The 23075-nt window shown below is 47.1% G+C and overlaps 1 protein-coding gene across 1 annotated transcript in view; it reads left to right on the forward strand.

Moving 5' to 3' along the window:
- rhcgb (Rh family, C glycoprotein b) overlaps positions 1 to 23075 on the forward strand; it is a 38979-nt gene that overhangs the window by 996 nt on the left and 14908 nt on the right. The window contains 9 exon segments of the mRNA XM_038814130.1: positions 5564 to 5756; positions 7894 to 8044; positions 9298 to 9439; positions 17255 to 17421; positions 17951 to 18035; positions 18997 to 19064; positions 19066 to 19143; positions 20114 to 20250; positions 22478 to 22602. Of these exon segments, the coding sequence (XP_038670058.1) occupies positions 5564 to 5756; positions 7894 to 8044; positions 9298 to 9439; positions 17255 to 17421; positions 17951 to 18035; positions 18997 to 19064; positions 19066 to 19143; positions 20114 to 20250; positions 22478 to 22602 (1146 nt within the window).

The raw sequence follows: 23075 nt of genomic DNA on the forward strand, positions 1-23075 counted from the left end.
TTACGGGGATAGGGTGCAGATGTGGGCTTGCTTAGGGTGCCCTTTCCAAGGGGCGCTGCTGACTCGATGGACCGAATGGCCTCCTTCTGCACTGTAAATTCTAAATAAAAGAATGATGAATGTCAGCTGTCAAGTATTATTTATTGAACGGTTTTTCTGGTTACACTGCTGATTTCTTTCTCTCTCGAAAGCTGCCTGTTAGTACATCCAGGCAAGTTGCAGGGATTTGGGCAGCAGGGTAGCATAGTGGTTAGCAAAGTTGTTTCACAGCTCCAGGGTCCCAGGTTTGATTCCCAGCTTGGGTCACTGTCTGTGTAGAGTCTGCAGGTTCTCCCCTGTGTGTGTGTGGGTTTCGTCCGGGTGCTCCGGTTTCCCCCACTGTCCAAAGATGTTCAGATTGGCCATGCTAACTTGCCCTTATGTCCAAAAAGGTTAGGTGAGGTTACTGGGTTACGGCGATAAAGGGGATAGGGTGGAGGCGTGGTGCTTAAGTAGAGTGCTCTTTCCAAGGGCCAGTGCAGACTCAATGGGCTGAATGGCCTCCTTCTGCCCTGTAAATTCTGTGATACCAAAATGCACATTTGAATTCAGGGGACAGGGAAGTCGCACTGAGTGATGGGTGAACTTCACATAGTGCGGGCTGGGCTATGAGCGCCGGAATTTAGGGTGAGCTGTGGTCTGCGGAGGGTAAAAGGCTGTGGTGATATGCATCACCGTATACACACAAGGGGTTAATGTAAATACACTACAACTACGTAAACACTAGAGGGAGCACCAGAGATGTCATGACATGTAGACATACAGCTAATGAACACATAGAATAGGACACAACCAATGAGCAGACAAGACACCCAGTGGTGACACTACCATAAGGGGGCATTACACAACCCATATATAAGGAAAGGGCACACATGCTCTGTCTCTTTCCATAGGCGACACTTAGAGAGTAGGACAGGGGCAGATCAGAAGCATCACACCCACCACATAGCTTAGAGCAGACTGGTTAGTTAGACTGAGTTACTATAGCAAGATTAGCAGGAGAGTCGAACTCATAGAGAACTGTGCTAATGGTTCAATAAATCACATTGAACTTACTTCAAAGTGTGGAGTATCTTTTGGTCAAAGCTGCAGCGAGTTGCAGCCTGTGTTATCCCAGAGTACATAACACAACATGGTACCAGTTGTGCCTGTTGAATCTATATAGTTCAACTCAGCAAGATCCATGACAACCAGCAACAGCACCCAGGCAAGATGATCGAGATTCCGGTTCCTCAACAACTCGGGTACCACGGCAATCTCAGTGCCAACTGGTGTGCATTCAAGCAGAGATTTGAGATTTATATGGTAGCATCTGACGTAGATGGCGTGGCCGATGCTGAGAAGATAGATCTTCTACTCACCATTGCGGGTGAAAGTGCAACAGAAATCTTCAACTCCTTCAAGTACTCCAAAGGGCAGGACAAGAGAGACTTCTGGACAGTCCTGGACAAGTTTGAAAACTACTGCGAGGTGAACGCAACAGAAATCGGTAAAACTGGCGCTTATACTCACCACGAGGCAGAGGTAGGGATCCAACAGAAGCAAACGGCAATTTTGAATGGCAGCCATCTTGCACAAGGAGCCGCACATGCACAGTTCCCGAGAAGACGCGAACCATCGAAACAATGTTTTGCGCATGCGCGAGAAGCCGCGCATGCACAGTTGCGAGAAGAGCGCACAGTGAAGGAAAAGCAATCTGTGCATGCGCAATCCATTCCTACGCTCACGTCACAAGCGTCATGACATCAGAGGCCCCGGACCATGCCCACTTAAAGAGGAAATGTCCGAAAATGGTGGAAAAAAACTTTAAAGCTAGAAAACACATTTCTTTCACCTGGAACGACAGCACAATGCCTGAACTTTGACCAGCAGCTGAAAGTAACCTCCGCAGAACCCCGCAACAAGCAGTTAGCACCGCCCTAAGAGATGATTTAGTCCTTGAAAACTACGACTCAGACGATGAGTTCATCATTGGACGTGGCAACCTCAGTACCAAATCCGAACCTCAATGAGATGTGTTGTACATCGAAGCATCCAACACAGACATGGACGAGTTCTTCGGGGATCCTCAGCCCAGTATAGACGACATCCTGACCCATGAGTACAGGATGTACTCTGCTGCGACCTGATGCCAAGAGACAGAGAGCGGCACAAGCCCACAGAGAGCGGCCTGACGCCACACCAGAGGTCCACGCACCACGAAGAGTGGTCCACGCACCATGAAGAGTCCCCGACTCAACACAGAGAATGGTCCACGCACCACAAAGAGTCCCCGACTCCACACACAAAACGATGAAAGACTCCACAGCGAGACGACTACACGACTCCGTTGAGAGCACACAGATCGACTCCACAGTGAGACCACTGCACGACTCCACACAGGGAGCAATGCCAGACTCCACAGAGAGAGCGATACAAGCCTCCACAGCGAGCTCGTTGACAGACTCCACAATGGGAGCAACTCAAGACTCCAACGTGCAGTCCATGCATGAACAAGACCATGAAGCTCCATCCACCTTATCTGAGCAACCAGCAGTAGACAATCCAAGTCTGCCACGCTCATGTGAACAACAGAAAGACTATGACAGTCTACCCAGATTATTTGAGCCACCAGAAGAAGACTCTGACAATCTACCCAGCTCATCTAACCGACACGAAGACACTGAAGGTCTACCCACTGTATGTGAGACAAGTGACAAAGGCTTCACAATTCCATACAAGATGTGTGACATCTCAGCGAGACTGACAGATCTTAGCTAGTATGTACAGAGGCACTCGACAATCAAAGTGAGGCTACTAGTGACTCCAGTGACATGACGTTAATTCAAACCTCATCTACTCGAGCCTCTCCACAAGAACCTGAAATGACTCCAGATGGGGAGCATCAAGAAACCAAAGGTGATTCAGGTGAACCAAAAAGGGCTCCAGACAGGGAGCATCGACAACTCAAAGATGATTCAAGTGAACCGGACATGACTCCAGACGGGGAGCGGCGAGGAATCAGAGGCGGCACGCTCAATGAAACAGCAGATGCCACAAAGGACGTTGACACAAGTAACTTAGAGAAGGACTCAAATTCTCCACTCGGTGTGGTCATTGAGCGCAACAAACACAACAACAAGCACGTCAATAACAACAATGACAACAACAATAGAACAACAACTGGTACGACATGGTACAACTCTGCCCATGAAAGACAATGTTACTGCTCAGCTCAGAACAATGGTAAGAGTGCATCACACCAGGGCATGTCAACGCATCTGACCAATTCATGTTTTCTACACTACGGACAAACAAACCAGCTTTCAGGAAAGATATCAAGAATTGCTACCACAAGCATTAAAAAAAAAGAGTCCACCTCAGACAATGAAGTGATTTGACCATTTGAATACCTCCTGATGACGTCTTGGTTACGTAAACACCAGGACACTAACGGCATTCACAAGGGAATGACAACACCAACATCGACACTTCCATAACAGCACAAGAAAGCCACTCGACCATGTAAGTTCATGAACTTTGGACTCATAACTATTATTTGGTATTGTATAATCCTCAATATCATCGTAACTATTCTTTGATCTTGTATCGTCATCACAGTCATCATAACTTGTACATGTTATCGCTTATTTACCTGTTTTGTTCAATTTTTCTTCAACACTGTACAGAAAATATGTAACACGAAAAAAGGGGGATGTGGTGATATGCATCACTGTATACACACAAGGGGTTAATGTAAATACACTAAAACTAAGTAAACACAGGGAGCACCAGAGACATCATGACATGCAGATATACAGCTAATGAACACATAGAACAGGACACAACCAATGAGCAGTCAAGACACCCAGAGGTGACACTTCCACAAGGGGGCATTACACAACCCATATATAAGGACACACAGGCTCTGTCTCTTTCCACAGGCGACACTTAGAGAGTAGGACAGGGACAGATCAGAAGCATCACACCCACTACGTGGCTTAGAGCAGACTGGTTAGTTAGACTGCGTTACTATAGCAAGATTAGCAGGAGATCGAACTCATAGAGAACTATGCTAATGGTTCAATAAATCACATTGAACTTACTTCAAAGTGTGGAGTATCGTTTGGTCAAAGCTGCATCGAGTTGCAGCCTGTGTTATCCCAGAGTACATAACACAACACAGGCCAGGAAGGCATTGGAAACAGTGGAACTTGTGTGTGTGTCCCTGTGTGTATGTGTGTGTGTGTGGGGGGGGGGGGGGGGGGGGGGGGGGGGGGAGCAGGGGTGATGGGGGTTTTGGCTGCAAATGTGCAGAGAACGGTGGAGGTAGAATTAGGTGATATTTATGCTGACGGATCTGGAGATGCCGGAGAGAAATAGATCCCAGAGAGTGGGACTGGCGGAGGTGGGGTATATAGCGGAGACGGCCGCTATTGACTTTTTTATTGAGGATGGCGGCTGCTGCCACCTTTTGAATGAGAACAAAATGAAGCTGTGTGCAGACCTCCAGCCATACGTGGCAGCAGTGAGCTCCCTGCACGTACACTTGACGTCAGGTAAGTGCTTTTGCCACCAAACCACGGAGGAGACCTTTTTCCATTTTCCAGCTGCTGGCAAGCAAGGCAAGAGGACTGTGAATATAAATCATTTTCTTACAAATAAGAGATGGCCAGTGACTCAAATAGGCAGTGTACCTACTGGCAAGGATCTCACAACTGAACTACTGGAGAGAGCTTCACAGGAGAGTCCAGGGTAGGCAGTGAAGTGCTAGTGCTTGCTCTGTACAGAGCTCCAGGGCTCTGGTTAACAGGCTACAAAGAAGAAACTTAACACGGGAACAAAGCAGGAGAAAGAGGATTTCTTACGGGTTTTTTTTTCCAAATGTGCCAATGCAAATATGGATGCAAAGCCTTTGTGTGTCATATGCAAGGCAGTACTGGCAAATGAGAGGAGAAGTTTCAGATATTGAAAGAGAAGTGGTGGGTGAAAAATTCCTTTTGAGGTTGAGACCCCAGAGACAGTTATTAACCTACAGCTGACTCCAAATGAAAAGACTAAGCTGCTGAATCTGACCTGTGATAGCAATTTAAAAACATGCCAAAAGCACATGAGGTTGGCAGCATTCTGGAGTAGCACCTCCTAGGAGTATCCACTGTGGAGTAAAACAAGCATTTTGTTGCTTTTGCCCCTCACGATGACCTAAATGTGCGAGGTTGGAATTTCTGATCTCACAAAGATGAAGAAGGCACAAAAGAACTGGCTGAAGTCTGCACCTGTTTTGTGCATTTCTCTCTCTCCTCCTGTGAATCTGATTGGAGTGATATTGTGAGGTCCAAGCAGGCTCCTCTTCCACATTAAAGGTAAGTGAATGTGGCGTGGGTCGCAAAGGTCGGCCGATTGGCAAACGTGGGTCCCGGGAAAAAAGGTTTGAAAAACATTGCACTATGCAGTCACTGACAGTACAAGGCAACAGAGTCACTTTCTGCTGGCGGACTTTATAAAGAGCCCGGTTGGAATTCAGATTATTTCCTTGTAATTTCAGGCTTCCAAGATGTTCACGTGATGGTTTTTGTGGGATTCGGGTTTCTGATGACCTTCCTGAAGAGATACGGATTTGGAAGTGTTGGATTCAACTTCCTCATTGCGTCCTTTAGCATCCAGTGGTCTCTGCTCATGCAGGGATGGTTTCATTCCTTAGATTTTAGTGATGGCAAAATCAAAATCGGCTTGGAAAGGTAAGTGATAAAAGCTGCCCTCCAGGCAGGTAGGGCAAGTATAAGCCTGGAGTATTGGCTTGTCTGTAGACATTTAGGAAAGACTTGGCTGGTCTATAAATACTTTGTAAAAATGGGCAACGACCGGAAAATGCCCGTTTCAGTTTCTGCATCATAACGTCTGATATATTTATGCATCATAAGGTCTGAGATGAGTACAGGAAGTTCAAAGAGGTTTGTGCCACCAGAGCCAATTGGAAAATAAAATCCTGACCACTTAACTGTGATGCGAAACCCTGTGCGGATCAAATATGGGCCTCTGCCATGCTAAATTGGTTATTATTGGCCCTGATTCAGACCCATTAATGGGGAGCAATAATTGAGAGCCCAGTTATGTCATAATGAACAAGGTGGAGGGAGAAAGGATATGCAAGATGCATTGTGGCTGAAAGGGAATAATGGGGAGATTTAGACCACTGCGCTATCAATAATGTGAAAAAGGTTCTCTTCCAAGATTTAATGAGAAAAATTCAGGAATTAAAATAAATTTGTACTTGTTCACTTGGCAATATGCTGGCTGGCAAATGTTTATTTCGCAGGATGGAGATGCATGACTGCTGTGTTGACTCCTACTGGTACAAGTACTCCAATGTGATCCATCATTTTCCAATGAGACAGGAGAATGTTGTATCATTATCTCCATCGGGGTAGAGCTCCATTCACTGATGTCAAATTGCAGTCGCATTTAACATTTACAGAGATGGGGAACGGGATGCTTGCTAAATCTGTTATCCCCAATCAATAAGTTCAGATGTAAGCTTGATAGTGTTTGAGATATCTGCGACACCTGACGATCAGTTATTTGTCTGCTGTTTTACAAGATGGAACAGGTATTCCTGTGTGTACAGGAGGTAGTGTCTCAGGCCATCCATAGAACTTTTGGGATCATGACAAATTTCGAGGGCCACCTCTCAAACCTGTGCCTCAAGCTGATTCAATCACTGGACTGACATCAATGAATGAATACTGCCATTGGGGTTATGCTAAATAGGCTATAGACCCAGGGCATTTCTGCACGGTTGCCAGAAGTCTATGTATTGTGACGTCTTTATGATGTCTGCATTTAAAGAAAATGCTCTTCATACATGCAAGCAAGGTATTGACCCTTGATGAGATCACTCTTGGCCAGAGAGTGGGTGCAGTAGAAGCACTCCAAATCTATTAGGGGCAGAACTACACTTGCTGTTACAATGCAGAGGTCTATGTTACAGCTAGCTGCTATTCCAGAATTGCTTGATCCTGAATAAAGTGAGATGTAGCCATCTCCATAGAGCTACATCTGCAGTGGGTACTGTTCACCACAGGGTGACCTCTGTCCAATTCCATTGCACACCCATGGGTTAGATTGCATGTTTCCCTCTGGTCGGTTTGTTCCGGAGACTTCGCAGCCTCCAACATCACTGGGGCCAAGACAGAGGGACTGCGTGAGACAGAGAAAGTGAGAGAGGTAAGGGAAGAGCAATCAGAGAAAGAAAGGAATGATGCATTGAAAGAGAGAGAACGATAGCCAGATGAGAGAGGTGAAAAGACAATGAGAAAGACACAAAGCTGAAATTGCAGACAGAAAGCCAGAGCCAGACGATAAAAGCTAGAAAGGGATAAGGGCAAAAGGTAGGGAGGTGGATTTGAGAACAGTAAGAGATCATCCGTGATCTGATTGATTGGCTAGAAGGGCTGAATTGCCTACTTCTGCTCCTAATTCCTATGTTACTTAGAGAGAGGATAGGCAGAGAATGAGAGGGTCAGAGAGTAAAAGGTAGACAGCAAGACTGAAGCATAGTGACATAATTAACAATTATTTCCATGTTACTGTACTTGTTTGTTAAATTCTTTTCTCAACCTGCATTACTGGCTGTATCGCTGTTTATTTAGAAATGTTAAAATGGCAAGGAAAGGAATTTGATATAAACACATTAAATAATCCTACAGAAGATTCAGTAATCTCTGGTCCATGGATGGAGTAATGGAAAAGGCTTGACGTGTGGCCCTTGGCAATACATTGTTAATAGTTAACCTTGTCTCAGTAGATGTTGGATGCTGCTGTGGCGCCTGTGCTTTCATCCATTAAAATTTCTTGCTCTGATTTCTCTTTCCCCAGTCTAATAAATGCTGATTTCTGTGCCGCCTCGGTACTGATCGCATTTGGAGGTGTTCTCGGGAAGGTCAGTCCAGTCCAGCTGCTGATCATGTCACTGTTTCAAGTGACTCTGTACGCAGTGAATGAATACATCATCCTGAATATTCTGGGGGTGAGTGACCCAATCTGTCCCTTTACTACTTACCTCTCCTGTCACAAATCTAACTGTAGGAATCGTTTGTCGATTTTGTTCGTAGAACGTGAGAGTGTTTTTTGGAACGAGTCATAATTATTTGGGGCAACCAGACGGGGCTGCTAAAACCCTCATCGCACTTTCTTCACCTTTACAGATAAATCCTAGTGTCATCCTCACTGAGGTCAATTGAGACGCCTGCAGCCTATCTCTGCTTCCTCCAGGGACGGCATGGCGGCGCAGTGGTTAGCACTGCCACCTCACGGCACTGAGGACCCAGGTTTGATCCTGGCCCTGAGTCACTGACTTTGGCTGGCTTTGGCTGACTGGCTTTGAAAGCAGACCCAGGCAGGCCAGCAGCATGATTCGATTCCTGTTAGGCTCCCTGAACAGGCGCCGGAATGTGGCGACTAGGCGCTTTTCACAGTAACTTCATTTGAAGCCTACTCGTGACAATAAGCGATTTTCATTCATTTCATTTCACTGTCCGTGTGGAGTTTGCACATTCTCCCCGTGTCTACGTGGGCCTCACCCCCACAATTCAAAAATGTGCAGGGTAGGTTTATTGGCCATGCTAAATTGCCCTTTAATTGTGGAGAAAAAAAGAATTGGGTACTTCAAATTAAAAAAAACTCTTCTTCCTCATCCCTACTCTGGTCAAATGCTTGTTAGTGTTTAGCTCTGACTTGCCCTCCAAGCAGATCTGAAGTGAACATATGAATTAGGTTCCAGTCAGTGCCTCAGGCCTACTCCACCATTCAATAAAATCATGGCTAATCTGATTGTAACCTCAACCCCACATTCCTGCCTACCACCCCATAACCATTCGCTCCATTGTTTATCAAGAATCTATTTATCTCTGCCTTTAAAATATTCAACGTCTCCCACAGGAGGACACATCCTCTCCACATCCACCCTGACCATACCCTTCAGGATCTTAAACGTTTCCATCAAGTCACCTCCTACTTTTCTAAACTCCAGCGGACGCAGGCCTAGCCTATTGAACCTTTCCAATCCACCCATTCCTTCAATGTCTGCTTAAGTCTGGCACCTTAGACCACTCGGCCATCCTGACAACTTCAATCCACCCATTCCTGGTGTTTGTTAAGTACCTGTGAGCTGGGTCTTGACCCGGGTAAGATCCAAACTTTAGGGAAAACAGGGGTGAGAGAAGAAATCACAAAATAAAAGTCACTTAACACTGAGTGTCGTAAATCTTCTTCTCTCCCAAGGCTAAAGATGCTGGGGGTTCGATGGTCATCCATGTGTTGGGTGCTTATTTTGGTCTCACAGTCGCCCGAATCCTGTACAGACCAAATTTGGATCAAAAGAAGAATGAATCTGTTTATCACTCTGATCTCTTCTCCATGATTGGTGAGTGCTTTTCCATATTGTCTTGAGAGTTCCTACCTTGGAAAACCTAACAGGAGGAGGACAATAGATGAGTCGAATGGATCCGTTCTGGCTGGTTGGGTTTTTAGAAAGCTATCGATTGTCGGGGGAAGAGAGAACTCAAGGATTATAGAGTTACAGCAGAGAAAGAATGGATTTGAGTCGGAAATGAATTTACCCCAGCGCAGACTGTAGGGAGTAGCAAGTGTCAGTACTTTTTTGCTGTGGTAATCTCTTTCTGCTCATTCATTTGTCTTTTACTTATTAGCCGTCTAGATGTCAGGGGTTAATCACTATATCTTGGGGAGGTATATTCTCAATTTCTGGAGTACACTGAGCTTCTTGTAGCTCTCACACTTACATGGCCAGCAACAAAACCTGATAAGGAGCTTACACCTTCGGAGAAGCTGAGAAACGCCCGAGACTCAAAACTACTGCTTTGAAGTGTTTCAATTAATAAAATCCTTTTTAGTTATGCTGGAGTTAAGGCCTTTGATTTGTATTTCAGGATCACATTCCCCAATTCAGTTTGTGAAATTCAATGGTTTAATGTGTGAGATACGAAAGGATGGGTGCTTTGGGTCATGGACTTGTTGTGACTCAAAGTAGCCATGTTCAATATTCTAATTGGCTATATTGCAAAGTATTTACAGCTGGAGACATGTCAGTCCAACAAGTCCGAGGTAGTGTTTTTGCTCCATACGAACCTCCTTCCCATCTCTCGTCATCTAACTCCACCAACATCTCTTTCTCTTTCATGTGTTTAAGTAGCTATTCCGCTCTCTGTTGTGGTGAGTTCCACTTTCTGGATCGATAAGTTTCTTCTGAATTCCCTGTTGTATTTATCAGTAACCAAGTAATACTTACAGTCCCTGGATCTGACCCAAACATCTCTACCGTCTGCCCTATCGATCCTTTTCACAACCTGAAGATCCCCTAAGACAGTGGTGGGTAACCTGAAGCCCCGTGGGTCACATGTGGCCCATCTGGGTTCTGAGTGGGGCCCACTAGACATTTTGTTGATCGTTGCCCACGCGCAGGGTTGCCACATTCCGCTGATTTCCGCCCGTGACGGTTTTTTTCCTCCCAGTGTGACTGAAGTGATCCACACGTAAAGCAAAGGGCAAGTGAAGTGAGGCGTGTGCTGATCGCTCACAATACTGACTGGGAGAACTGTGCACTCCCTCTGCGTCCAAAGTGTAAATATATCACTTGTTTTCACCAATTGAAGTTGTTGACAATTCTATTTATATATTTTCTATAATCATTTTCTATAATTTATCGAATGCATTTAAATTTGATCTTATTCATGGGGTCATGGTTAGTGAACAAGGCCGATTTCAATCTTGGGGCCCGCTGAGATGGAGGGTGAGATACCCTCAATCACGACACAGGAGAGAAGATAGGTGACTCAAAGGCTTTAATCATCTGAGAACTATACAGCAGCCGAGAAGTGTGCTCATCACATGCTGCCGAGTGAGCCCCATCTTATATACCATTTCCTGGAGGCGGAGCCAGAGGCGGAGTCCCCCAGGGTTCCAAGCCCGGTCTTAAAGGGCCAATGCATTAAAGGTAAGGTACCGTTATAGCAGCTACTGATAACATTCATCATAGAGGGTCACTCTTGCGGCCCACTCACTAGCTCAGGTTGCCCATCACTGCAGGAAGGTCATGCCGGGGTTTTCGCTTTTCTGGAAAAAAGGAGCCACATCTTATTCAATATTTTCTGATAGTTACAACCTTTCAGTTTCAGTATCATTCTAGTAAATATTTCTTGCACCTTCTCCAGTGCCTCTAAATCCAGAAACAGAAATGATCACCACACCCCAAGTGTGGCATAACCAATGTTCTAGAAAGATGAACATAACCTTTCTGTTTTCTTAAATCTCACCCTTCAAGAAACGCGTATCCAGTGCTTTGTTTGCTTTTTATCGTCTTATTAAACTGTGCTGATCCTTCAGATCCCTCAGTTCCACTGCCCCGTTTATTTTCCAAGGAGCACGTTACCTCCTTATTCCTCCTCCCGAACCACACTGCCTAAAGGGAGTAAAACTGGAAATGCACAAAATGCAATAGCTTCGGTCTTGCAGTCAATGGTGCTTATTGTTGACCTCGAAGAAAGCTGCCCACAGCGATTCCAGGGATCTCTCTGGTGTGGATATCCGCTTCTCCACGTTATGACGTCAAAGTCTGGGGGAATCTCCAGGTGTCCAGAGACGGTGATAGCATCAAGCGGGGTTAGCAGCTAAACTTACCCGGAATTCTCACAGACTCCAAACCAGGAAGTAAAATAAACTGAGTATCGTTCACTTTTTAATGAAATTTATCGAGAAGCAGCCTGAGCCTATGGAATATCAGGCTCAACTTGCCAAATCACCTACACCTGCTCTTATTTTCTATGCATCTGTGAATCATAGAAATCATAGAAAATTTATGGCACAAAAAGATGCCACTCAGCCCATCGCCAGTCTGTATTGTAATTTGATTCCACATCAAAAGAACAAAGAAAGGTGCAGCACAAGAACAGGCCCTTCGGCCCTCCACGCCTGTGCTGACCATGCTGCCCGTCTAAATTAAAATCTTCTACACTTACGGGGTCCGTATCCCTCTATTCCCATCCTATTCATGTATTTGTCAAGATGCCCCTTAAATGTCACTATCGTTCCTGCTTCCACCACCTCCTCCGGCAGCGAGTTCCAGGCACACACTACCCTCTGTGTAAAAAACTTACCTTGTACATCTCCTCTAAACCTCGCCCCTCGGAGCTTAAACCTATGCCCCCTAGTAATTGACCCCTCTACCCTGGGGAAAAGTCTCTGACTATCCACTCTGTCCATGTCCCTCTTAATTTTGTAGATGTCTATTAGGTCGCCCCTCAACCTTCTTCGTTCCTGTGAGAACAAACCAAGTTTATTCAACCTCTCCTCATAGCTAATGTCCTCCATACCAGGCAACATCCTGATAAATCTCTTCTGTACCCTCTCTAAAGCCTCCACGTCCTTCTGGTAGTGTGGTGACCAGAATTGAACACTATACTCCAAGTGTGGCCTAACTAAGGTTCTATACAGCAGCAACATGACTTGCCAATTTTTATACTCAATGCCCCAGCCAATGAAGGCAAGCATGCCGTATGCCTTCTTGACTACCTTCTCCACCTGTGTTGCCCCTTTCAATGACCTGTGGACCAAGATCTCTCTGACTGTCAATACTCTTGAGGGTTCTACCATTCACTGTATATTCCCTACCTGTATTAGACCTTCCAAAATGCATTACCTCACATTTGTCCGAATTAAACTTCATCTGCCATCTCTCAGCCCAAGTCTCCAAATGATCTACATCCTGCTGTATCCTCTGACAGTCCTCATCGCTATCTGCAATTCCACCAACCTTTGTGTCGTCCACAAACTTACTAATCAGACCAGTTACATTTTCCTCCAAATCATTTATAAATACTACGAATAGCAAAGGTTCCAGCACTTATCTCTGCGGAACACCACTAGTCACAGCGCTCCAATTCAAAAAGCACCCTTCCATTGCTGCTCTCTGCCTTCTATGACCTAGCCAGTTCTGTATCCACCTTGCCAGCTCACCCCTGATTCCGAGTGACTTCACCTTTTGTACCAGTCTACCATGAGGGACCTTGTCAAAGGCCTTACTGAAGTCCACATAGACAACATCCACTGCCCTACCTGCATCAATTATCTTTGTGACCCCCTCGAAATACTCTATCAAGTTAGTGAGACACGACCTCCCCTTCACAAAACCGTGCTGCCTCTCACTAATACGAACGCTTGCTTCCAAATGGGAGTTGATCCTGTCTCGAAGAATTCTCTCCAGTAATTTCCCTACCACTGACGTAAGGCTCACCGGCCTGTAGTTCCCTGGATTATCCTTGCTACCCTCCTTAAACAAAGGAACAACATTGGCTATTCTCCAGTCCTCCGAGACATCACCTGAATACAGTGAGGATCCAAAGATTTCTGTCAAGGCCTCAGCAATTTCCTCTCTTGCCTCCTTCAGTATTTTGGGGTAGATCCCATCAGGCCCTGGGGACTTATCCACCTCAGTATTTTTCAAGACACCCAACACCTCATCTTTTTGGATCTCAATGTGACCCAGTCTATCTACACACCCTTCTCCAGATTCAACATCCACCAATTCCTTCTCTTTGGTGAATACTGATGCAAAGTATCCATTTAGTACCTCACCCATTTCCTCTGGCTCCACACATAGATTCCCTCCCCTGTCCTTCAGTGGGCCAACCCTTTCCCTGGCTATCCTCTTGCTTTTTATGTACGTGTAAAAAGCCTTGAGATTTTCCTTAACCCTATTTGCCAATGACATCCTAATGACGTCCTTATATTTGTCTGAGCTCCTTTTCCTCGGTGCCTTCACTGAGTTCCTTTGAGGGATGTCAGTGATATAGTGCCAGCCGAAAACTGAACCACACAGTCAATTCCACTTTCCAGCATTTGCTTCGTAGCCCTGCAGGTTACAGCACTTGAGGTGCATACTGACCTTTAAATGAATTGAAGGTTTCTGTTTTTTCACATCACAATCAAATCTTCCCAAGGAGAACAGTCCAAGCCTGTCCAATCTTTCCCCATAGCTTCAATGTTCACGTCCTGGCAAAACCTTGTCAATGTCCTCTGCATCATCTCTGGTGCAATCACCACCTTTCTCAACCACTAGCACCTCCTCCTGCCATTAATGCTTCTCTAGTCTCGCAACCTACATTTATTTGTTGCAATCCCTCCGCGCTCCCCACCAATCACTGAGCTTCTGCTCTGCTCCAGCTGCTAGACCCCCGCTCCCATACAATGTATACTCCATCACATTTCTACCTCTCTTCAGCTCTGAAGAAGACTCCGAAGGACTGAAACTCTAGTTTTTGTCTCTCTGCCAGGCCTGCTGCGTTTTTCCAACATGAGATCCGTAGAATTCATACAGTGCAGAAGGAGGCCATTCAGCCCATTGATTCTGCACCGACCCTCTGAAAGAGCACCCTACCTAGGCCCACTCCCCTGCCCTATCCCCGTAAACCTAACCTGCACATCTTTGGACTGTGGGAGGAAAGCGGAGGACCCGGAGTAAACCCACAATGACGTGGCGAAAACATGCAAACTCCACACAGACAGGCACCCAAGGCCGGAATCGAACCCAGGTCCCTGTCAAGGCGCTGTGAAGGAGTAGTGCTAGCCACTGTGCCACCGTGCATTTTGTTTTTGTTTCCGATTCCAGCATCGCTGTATTTTGCCTTGATACAACCTTTCTGGGATAGGGTGAATGGAGGCTGAAAAAGTGTATTTCAAATGTGGACAGTTGACAACTTTAGTAAGTATCTCTCTCCACAGATGCTGCTGGACCTGTTGGGTTTTTCCAGCATTTTCAGTTTTACACCCCAGCTTCTCTCCTGTCTCCACAAATCCTGCAGCCTCCCAACAGTTAGGAATTTAAGGACAGCAGATGCATGTTCCTCTTCGAACCATACACCACTCTGACCTGGTGTTACATCGTCATTCCTTCCCAGTTGCTGGGTCAAAATCATGGAACTCCCTCCCTATCAGCATTGTGGCTCACCACCAGCTTCGTAAGAGCAATTAGGTTGAAAACGCTGACCTCCCCAGTGATGCCCACATCCTGTGAATTGAGAAAAAAACATTGATTTAATAATCAATTTTTAAAAAAAACAGAATCAAGCAAAGCCATGAAGATCATAAAGGTTTTGTTTTTCAGGTCTTGGTCTGTGCTGGGGTTACAGTTGATTTGTCACAGTTGGTCCAACATGATAGGGAAAGAACTGCACCCTACCACGATTGAGAGGAAGGGAGTATATAGAAGATATCAGAGGGAAGAAAACCTCGTCCCCATTTTGCACTGTATCACTGACATCTCTTAAAGGAACTCTATGAAGGCACCCAGGAAAAGGAGCTCAGATTAAAATAAGAACGTGGAATCAAGTTACAAACAGACTGGTTTGCAGAGCACTGCTAACTTGTATTTATGCAGCATCCCACTGGTTAGATAGTTTCTAATGGTGCCGTTCAGTTGTATCATAGAATCATAGAATTTACAGTGCAGAAGGAGGCCATTCGGCCCATTGAGTTTGCACCAGCTCTTGGAGAGAGCACCCTACTGAAGCCCACGTATCTACCCTATCCCCATAACCCAGCAACCCCACCTAACCTAAGATCAATTTAGCATGGATAATCCACCTAACCTGCACATCTTTGGACTGTGGGAGGAAACCGGAGCACCCGGAGGAAACCCACGCACACACGGGGAGAACGTGCAGACTCCGCTCAGACAGTGATCCAAGCGGGAATCGAACCTGGGACCTTGGCGCTGTGAAGCCATAATGCTAGCCACTATGCTACCGTATGTTCTGTGGGGGGGTCTGTTCTAGTTCTCTCAGTGAGTCCGAGTTGCTGTAACAACATGCACTTTTACATGCCCATAAGAAGACCAGGTCAGAGCACTTTCCATGGATATTCTGATCTGGAACTTTGGGTGATGATGGTAGAGGCTTCAACTTTCTTTCCATCTAATGGCTGACCAGCAGTCTCTGCCACTCACTGCCTGCCATTGATGCGTGTTGGAAGCATTTGCAGGTTGATATACAACCGGTTTGGCTGTGTTGATTCACCTTCCTTGGCCATCAAGTCTCGAGGTGGGTCTTCAACACAGAGCTCCTGGCTCAGAGATAAGAATTTTGTCCACTGTCGCGGAATCTCCTATATTCAGTGGTACAAATGTACAAAAATGACCGGCAAGAAAACCCCAGCTCAAACCTACTCAACACTACAATCGCTGGAACATCACGGCTTGAAGACACCGTCAATTTTTGGACCCCCCGCCCTCTCCATTTCCCTCACACCCACCCTGGGAGCCGTGTCATCTTTTTTGGTGCAAAGTGATACTGAATTCACAACCCAGCATGGTAACACAGTGGTTAGCACAACGCCTGGGTCCCAGGTTCGATTCCCAGGCTTGGGTTACTGTCTGTGCGGAGTCTGCACATTTTCCCCGTGTCTGCGTGGGTTTCCTCCGGGTGTTCCGGTTTCCTCCCACAAGTCCCGAAAGACGTGCTGTTAGGTGAATTGGACATTCTGAATTCTCCCTCTGTGTATCCGAATAGACGCCGGAATGCGGCAACTAGGGGATTTTGACAGGGGCTGGTTGAGCACTGGGCTAAATCGCTGGCTTTTAAAGCAGACCAAGGCAGGCCAGCAGCACAGTTCAATTCCCGTACCAGCCTCTCCGAACAGGCGCCGGAATGTGGCGACTAGGGGCTTTTCACAGTAACTTAATTGAAGCCTACTTGTGACACGGATAAGATTATTATTATTATTAAATTTGCACAATTCAAATGTAGATGTTAGAGCCTTAATTCACACTGAAGCAAAACCCTGTGTCCTCCAGGGTTTCTCAAATCACTTTGCCCTAATGTCTAGTCAGGCCTAACTGACCTGTGCAATGTCAGACACTCAGAACACCGTTGTTGCACTGTAAATACGGCCTAAGACCATTTCATAAGTTGAGAAAGAAAGAGGACGGTGTGTGTGACAAAAAAGGAGATTAAAGGTTAGAAGGTCAAAAACAGAGTGGAAGAGTTGGCTATTTTGAGGTCTTTATGGGTAGTGAGGGGGGTACCAAATTGAGATGGCTTTGAGTTCCAAAGAGTGGAATATTTTGACTGAGTGGGGAGAATGAAGATTAAGATGTTACTTGTAGGGTATCCTGTGTTAAGGGTTAACAAGGGTTTATTTACCACAAGGACTTTGCTCTCTTCCTCAGGCACCCTCTACCTCTGGATGTTCTGGCCTAGCTTCAACTCGGCAATTTCAAACAATGGGGATGCCCAGAACCGTGGTGTCATCAACACCTACTGCTCACTGGCAGCCAGTGTCCTCGCCGCCATTGCTATTTCCAGTGTCTTTGAGAAGAAGGGAAAAATCAACATGGTAAGGCACCACCTCGTTGGGGAGGATGGGCACATCGTTATGACTGGAGTTTAACATAGCCACCTAATCTTACAGGCCTGGATTGGGCCTTCAACTCAGTCCCGTGCCACTTCACTGAGGGTTGTTGTTAGACCTTGACCTATCACCTCCGGGAGTTGGGCTTAGTTCTAGCTCGGACCAATGGAACGACAACCTTGTCTCCCTGACAACTTAGGGGATTCCAACATGTAATGGGTCTCAATCCCACCCATTCAAAAATTGTGTCAAAAATTGAGCAAGGTCACTGCTGTCAAGTGTAGGAAGATATAGGGTGGCATGTGGTGCAATGGATAGCACTGGGACTGCGGTGCTGAGGACACGGGTTCGAATCCCGACCCTGGGTCACTATCCGTGCGGAGTTTGCACATTCTCCCCGTGTCTGCGTGGGTTTCACCCCCATAACCCAAAGATGTGCAGGTTAGGTGGATTGGCCACGCTAAATTGCTGCTTAATTGGAAAAAAAAATCATTGGGTATGCTAAATTTATAAGAACAAAGTGAAGGAAGATAGAGCTAAGGCACAGATCAGTCAAGATCTCCTTCAATGGCAGAAGAGGCCAAAGGAGCTGAATAACCGTCTCCTGTTCCAGTGAATTGGGACTGCCTTGATACTGGAACAGGAATAGAAAAGAGGCAGCTATATTGCTTATTTAAACATTTTTGTTGGGTAGATGAGGCAGGGAGAGGCGGGGGGGGGGGGGGGGGGGGGGGGGGGGGGGGGGGGGAGTCAGCTAGCATTCCTGCTCCTGATATTATTCCAGACCATACTTAAAAGTAAGGTGCTTGTAAAAGTAAAAGCTCGTGTTTGAAACAAACCTGTTGGACTTTAACCTGGTGTTGTAAGACTTCTTACTGTGCTCACCCCAGTCCAACGGCGGCATCTCCACATCATACTTAAAAGTAAGAGTGCGTATCTATATCTATATCTATATTAGGGGCCTCACGGTAGCATGGTGGTTAGCATCAATGCTTCACAGCTCCAGGGTCCCAGGTTCGATTCCCGGCTGGGTCACTGTCTGTGTGGAGTCTGCACGTCCTCCCTGTGTGTGCGTGGGTTTCCTCCGGGTGCTCCGGTTTCCTCCCACAGTCCAAAGATGTGCGGGTTAGGTGGATTGGCCATGCTAAATTGCCCGTAGTGTAAGGTTAATGGGGGGATTGTTGGGTTACGGGTATATGGGTTACGTGGGTTTAAGTAGGGTGATCATTGCTCGGCACAACATCGAGGGCCGAAGGGCCTGTTCTGTGCTGTACTGTTCTATGTTCTATGTTCTATGTTCTATATGTGCATGCATTGTATGTTACTGTACTTAAGGGTGGGCATACGCATACGCATGTGCATGTGTGAGTGTGTTCATGTATGTGTTTGTGTGCATTTGCATGTGAATTGTGAAAGTGTGCCATGCATGGGTCACAGGTAGGGATAGGGTCACACTTGGCTGTGATGCCCCAGTGACTGAATAGCTAGCCTGCACTTGCCATCTGGACTGGCCCATGAAGAGTGACTAATTGTGGTGATTGTGTGTCGTTCTCTTGCCAGGTGTCATGTTCAGAACGGACTCTAGCGTGGCGGGGGTGGCTCTTGGCTCAGCTGCGGAAATGATGGCTCAACATTCCCTATGGAATCACTGATTGTTCGGAGCTATCTCAGGAATCCGTGTCGACGCTGGGCTACATCTTCCTGTCGGTGAGTCCCCGATAGCTCTCAGCTTCACCAGCAGAGCTCTAGGAGCCAGGGCCGGCTCAAGGCACCGGCAACCTCGGGGCAGTCGCCCGGGGCGGCACAGTGCTTAGGGGCGCCAGAGAACGGATCCCAGCGCCTGCGCATGTTGGGCCGGTGCCGACCAGCGCATACGCGGTGGCCACCCCGCACCCCATGCGGCCCCCCCCCCCCCCCCACTACGGTCCGCCCCCCCCCCCCCCCCCCCCCCCCGGCTCGGTTCCGCTCCCCCCGCCCCCCTCCCCCCCCCTCGGTCCGCTCCCCCCCTGCACCCCACCTCCCGGGCCCCTGGCCCCCCCCCTCCGGCCACCCGGCCCCTCCCGGCCCCCCCGCCCCCCCCCCCCCCCCCCCCCCCCCCCCCGGCCCCCCCCCACCAAGGGCGCCGAAGTTCAGCTTGCCCGGGGCGCCAGCAACCCTAGGGCCGGCGCTGCTAGGAGCGATAGCAACCGTGTTCACAAAAAGTTTGAATACAACTCCCTCCCCCCCACTGGCCACTCACTCTGAGGCACACACAATGGGATGACGATCCCCCCCTCCCCCAGGTTTGATCAGGCTGCACGACCCTTCCTGTCAGCTGAACCAAGTCAGCTGCTGGCACCTGGGCACTTACTGTTGGCAAAGAGGTTTTGAGGATTGGTGAAATCTCTCTGACCGTACCTCACCCTTTGCCCACCTGACCTGAAAGCCGCTTCACGCTCAAGCTCAACCCTGCAATCCTGCTTGAAGCCCTGCGGAATATCAAAAGGCTTTTGTGGTTCCTGAACTATTTTTTGAAAAGCAGCGCGGATGGGGTAACATCCCTGAGGGTTGCGTTTGACGCGACCCCTGACCCCAGCGGCCGGAGGTGAATTGTGACTGGCCAGGGTGAATTTTATAATTGCTTGCTGGGTAAATAAACCTCACGCAAGATCTTACGGTGTGATTGCCTGTTTTTAAGCCATTCCTGGAAAAGTATCTCAAGATACAAGATACCTGCGGCATCCACAACCTCCATGGTATTCCGGGTGTGATCGGAGCTATCGTGGGAGCTGTAACTGCAGCAGCTGCGACTGAGGAAGTGTACAGCAGAGAGGGGTAAGATGGAGCGTACGGCACTGTCGCTACCATATTGTAAATGTAGTGAATGTGATTCACACTATATATAGTTGCCAATATCACTCCATGCATATATGTTCGTTATCTACCCGTTGTAAGATCAATGCTGTATATACTTGCCAATATAACTCCGTGTATATATGTTCACTATCCACCATTGTAAGTGCAGTTGCACTATCCGACCACCAGGGGGAGTCGCTCTGGGAGTACGCGAGAGTTTGTACTGGGCTCCTCCCTTGGCTCCGCCCAGGACTCCTCCCCCTGGGACCGATGTATAAAGATCAGTGCCTTAGAGCCAGCCTGCCAGTTCATCTGAAGTTCAAAGACGAATAGGCTGGCTCTGTTGTAAGTGTATTAAAGCCTCCGTTCAGATCCAACTACACGTGTTCGCTGAATTGATGGTTCCATCAGTAAATAAGGGTAAACTGGTCAGCATTGTAATCTAGTGGACTCACTGAGGCCCTATCTGCACTGTGCCTGAAGGTATTGATTGCATTCTCACTGGTGTGACATTCATGCTAAGCCACGACTTAAACATAGGCACTGCCTTCTGGGACAGTGTTTTTCAAACTTTATTTCCTGGCGACCCACCTTTACCAAATGGCTGTCCCTCGCGACCCACACCATGTTCACTCACCACTCAGGTGAGCCTGTCCTCACATTTATGCATTTAAAATTAATATAATTGATCTTCCTCATTTGTTGCATTCATTTCCGCATGCTTAAAACCAAGATGTTGCATGGCAACAAAATAATTCCACTTTGTGTTTTACAAATGTAACTTTACATCCCCGACACTGAAATTGCTGGCTTCGTCCAATCAGATATTTCCAACTCCAAGCTGAGATATAACTCTGGGTCCATCCCGGAAGGCTGCTGAATCGATCTGAGGATTCAACACGCCGTTGTTCCATCCCACCGATATGAACACTTTCGCTGATCTGGTCGAGCTGTATCAACGTGAATTCAGAAATACGATTAATCTTATTCCTCTCGTCAACATATCAATTCAAAATAAATGTCCAATGTCAGATGGTACATAAATTTACAGTACATCAGCCAGTCACGTTTTTCAGACATCAGCTTATTTTGAAATTGATTCAACCGCAAAATGTTTCATGGGGAGAAATAATGAGCTGGAGTATGGGATAATGGCATTGCCTGTCAAATTCTGAAGCCATAGCCTGCCTTCATGGCGGGAGATTTGAAACTCGGGCAGAGTCCACTGACCAGGCGAGCTGCAATACTCTCCCTACAGTTGCAATCGGAACGTGATTCACTGTATATTTACAAATAAACCTCCCTTCCGATTGTTACCTTTTCCTTTCGTGAAGTGCATGTACCTTGTAGGAGGCAGTTCTAAACATTTCCTCCAGATCAAAAGACCTCACATACTGGCTCTGTCATCGTCTGAGAAGTTTTCATTTTTAATACTGCCTTCTAGGCGGCACGGTGGCGCAGTGGTTAGCTCTGCTGCCTCACGGTGCCGAGGTCCCAGGTTCGATCCCAGCTCCGGGTCACTGTCCGTGTGGAGTTTGCACATTCTCCCCGTGTCTGCGAGGCTCTCACCCCCCACAACCCAAAGATGTGCAGGGTGGGACAGAACGGAACCAGACCTATATGTAACACCACAACAGAGTTGATCTTACAGCCATTCCAAATATTAGGTTTCATAATGAAGCATTTTATTTGTGTATTGGCTCGACATTAAATTTAAGCTTATAAATATGGACTTTCTTTTTGAACAGGATCACATTAGGGCAGCAAAACGCTACCCTGAGGGAAAACAGAAAGAAAGACCAGGCGATCTTTGAGAATCATTTTTGGCGACCTGTTTTTCAACACCCCGTGACCCACCTGCGGGTCGCGATCCCCCACTTTGAAAACCACTGTGAGGAGACCCTTGTATCTCACAGTTACAACAGGTCGAACATAGAACATACAGTGCAGAAGGAGGCCATTCGGCCCATTGAGCCTGCACCGACCCACTTAAGACCTCACCTCCACCCTATCCCCGTAACCCAATAACCCCTCCTAACCTTTTTGGTCACCGAGGGCAATTTATCATGGCCAATCCACCTCTAAATTTATTTTTAAAAAAGATTATTAATAAGAAAGGAATGTCTGCCTTTGACAGCCCCAATGAGCGGATGGGCGGGGCTTCATTTTGTACCATTCCGTGACTGATTTTTTTCACTTCCTTCAGGTTAAAACATGCTTTTGGTTTCGAGGGCAAGTTTGCCGATCGCACGCCCAGTGTCCAGGGAGGATATCAGGCTGCGGCCCTCTGTGTTACACTCCTTCTGAGTGTGGGGGGAGGAACGATTGTAGGTGAGTGGACTGGACTCTGATGTGAGGGAACCGTGAAGTGCACAATGTATAGACCAGTGAATGGTAATAGTTAGCGGTAGGAGACTGAGTCATGAAGCTCTATCACCCTCACCCACTGACAAAATAGAGGAAGGACTCCTGGACTGATGGGTGGCACGGTAGCACAGTGGTTAGCACAGTGCATCACTGCGCCAGGGTTCGATTCCAGGGTTGGGTCACTGTCTGTGCGGAGTCTGCACGTCCTCCCTGTGTGTGCACAGGTTTCCTCCGGGCGCTCCGGTTTCCCCCCACAAGCCCCAAAAGACGAGCTTGTTAGGTGAATTGGACATTCTGAATTCTCCCTCTGTGTCCCCGAACAGGCACCGGAATGTGGCGACTGGGGGATTCTCACAGTAATGTCATTGCAGTGTCAATGTAAGCCTACTTGTGACACTAATAAAGATTATTATTAACAGTCTGACGGACCGCGATAT

This window comes from Scyliorhinus canicula, chromosome 12 (assembly GCF_902713615.1).
Source record: "Scyliorhinus canicula chromosome 12, sScyCan1.1, whole genome shotgun sequence".
Lineage (NCBI taxonomy): Eukaryota > Metazoa > Chordata > Chondrichthyes > Carcharhiniformes > Scyliorhinidae > Scyliorhinus > Scyliorhinus canicula.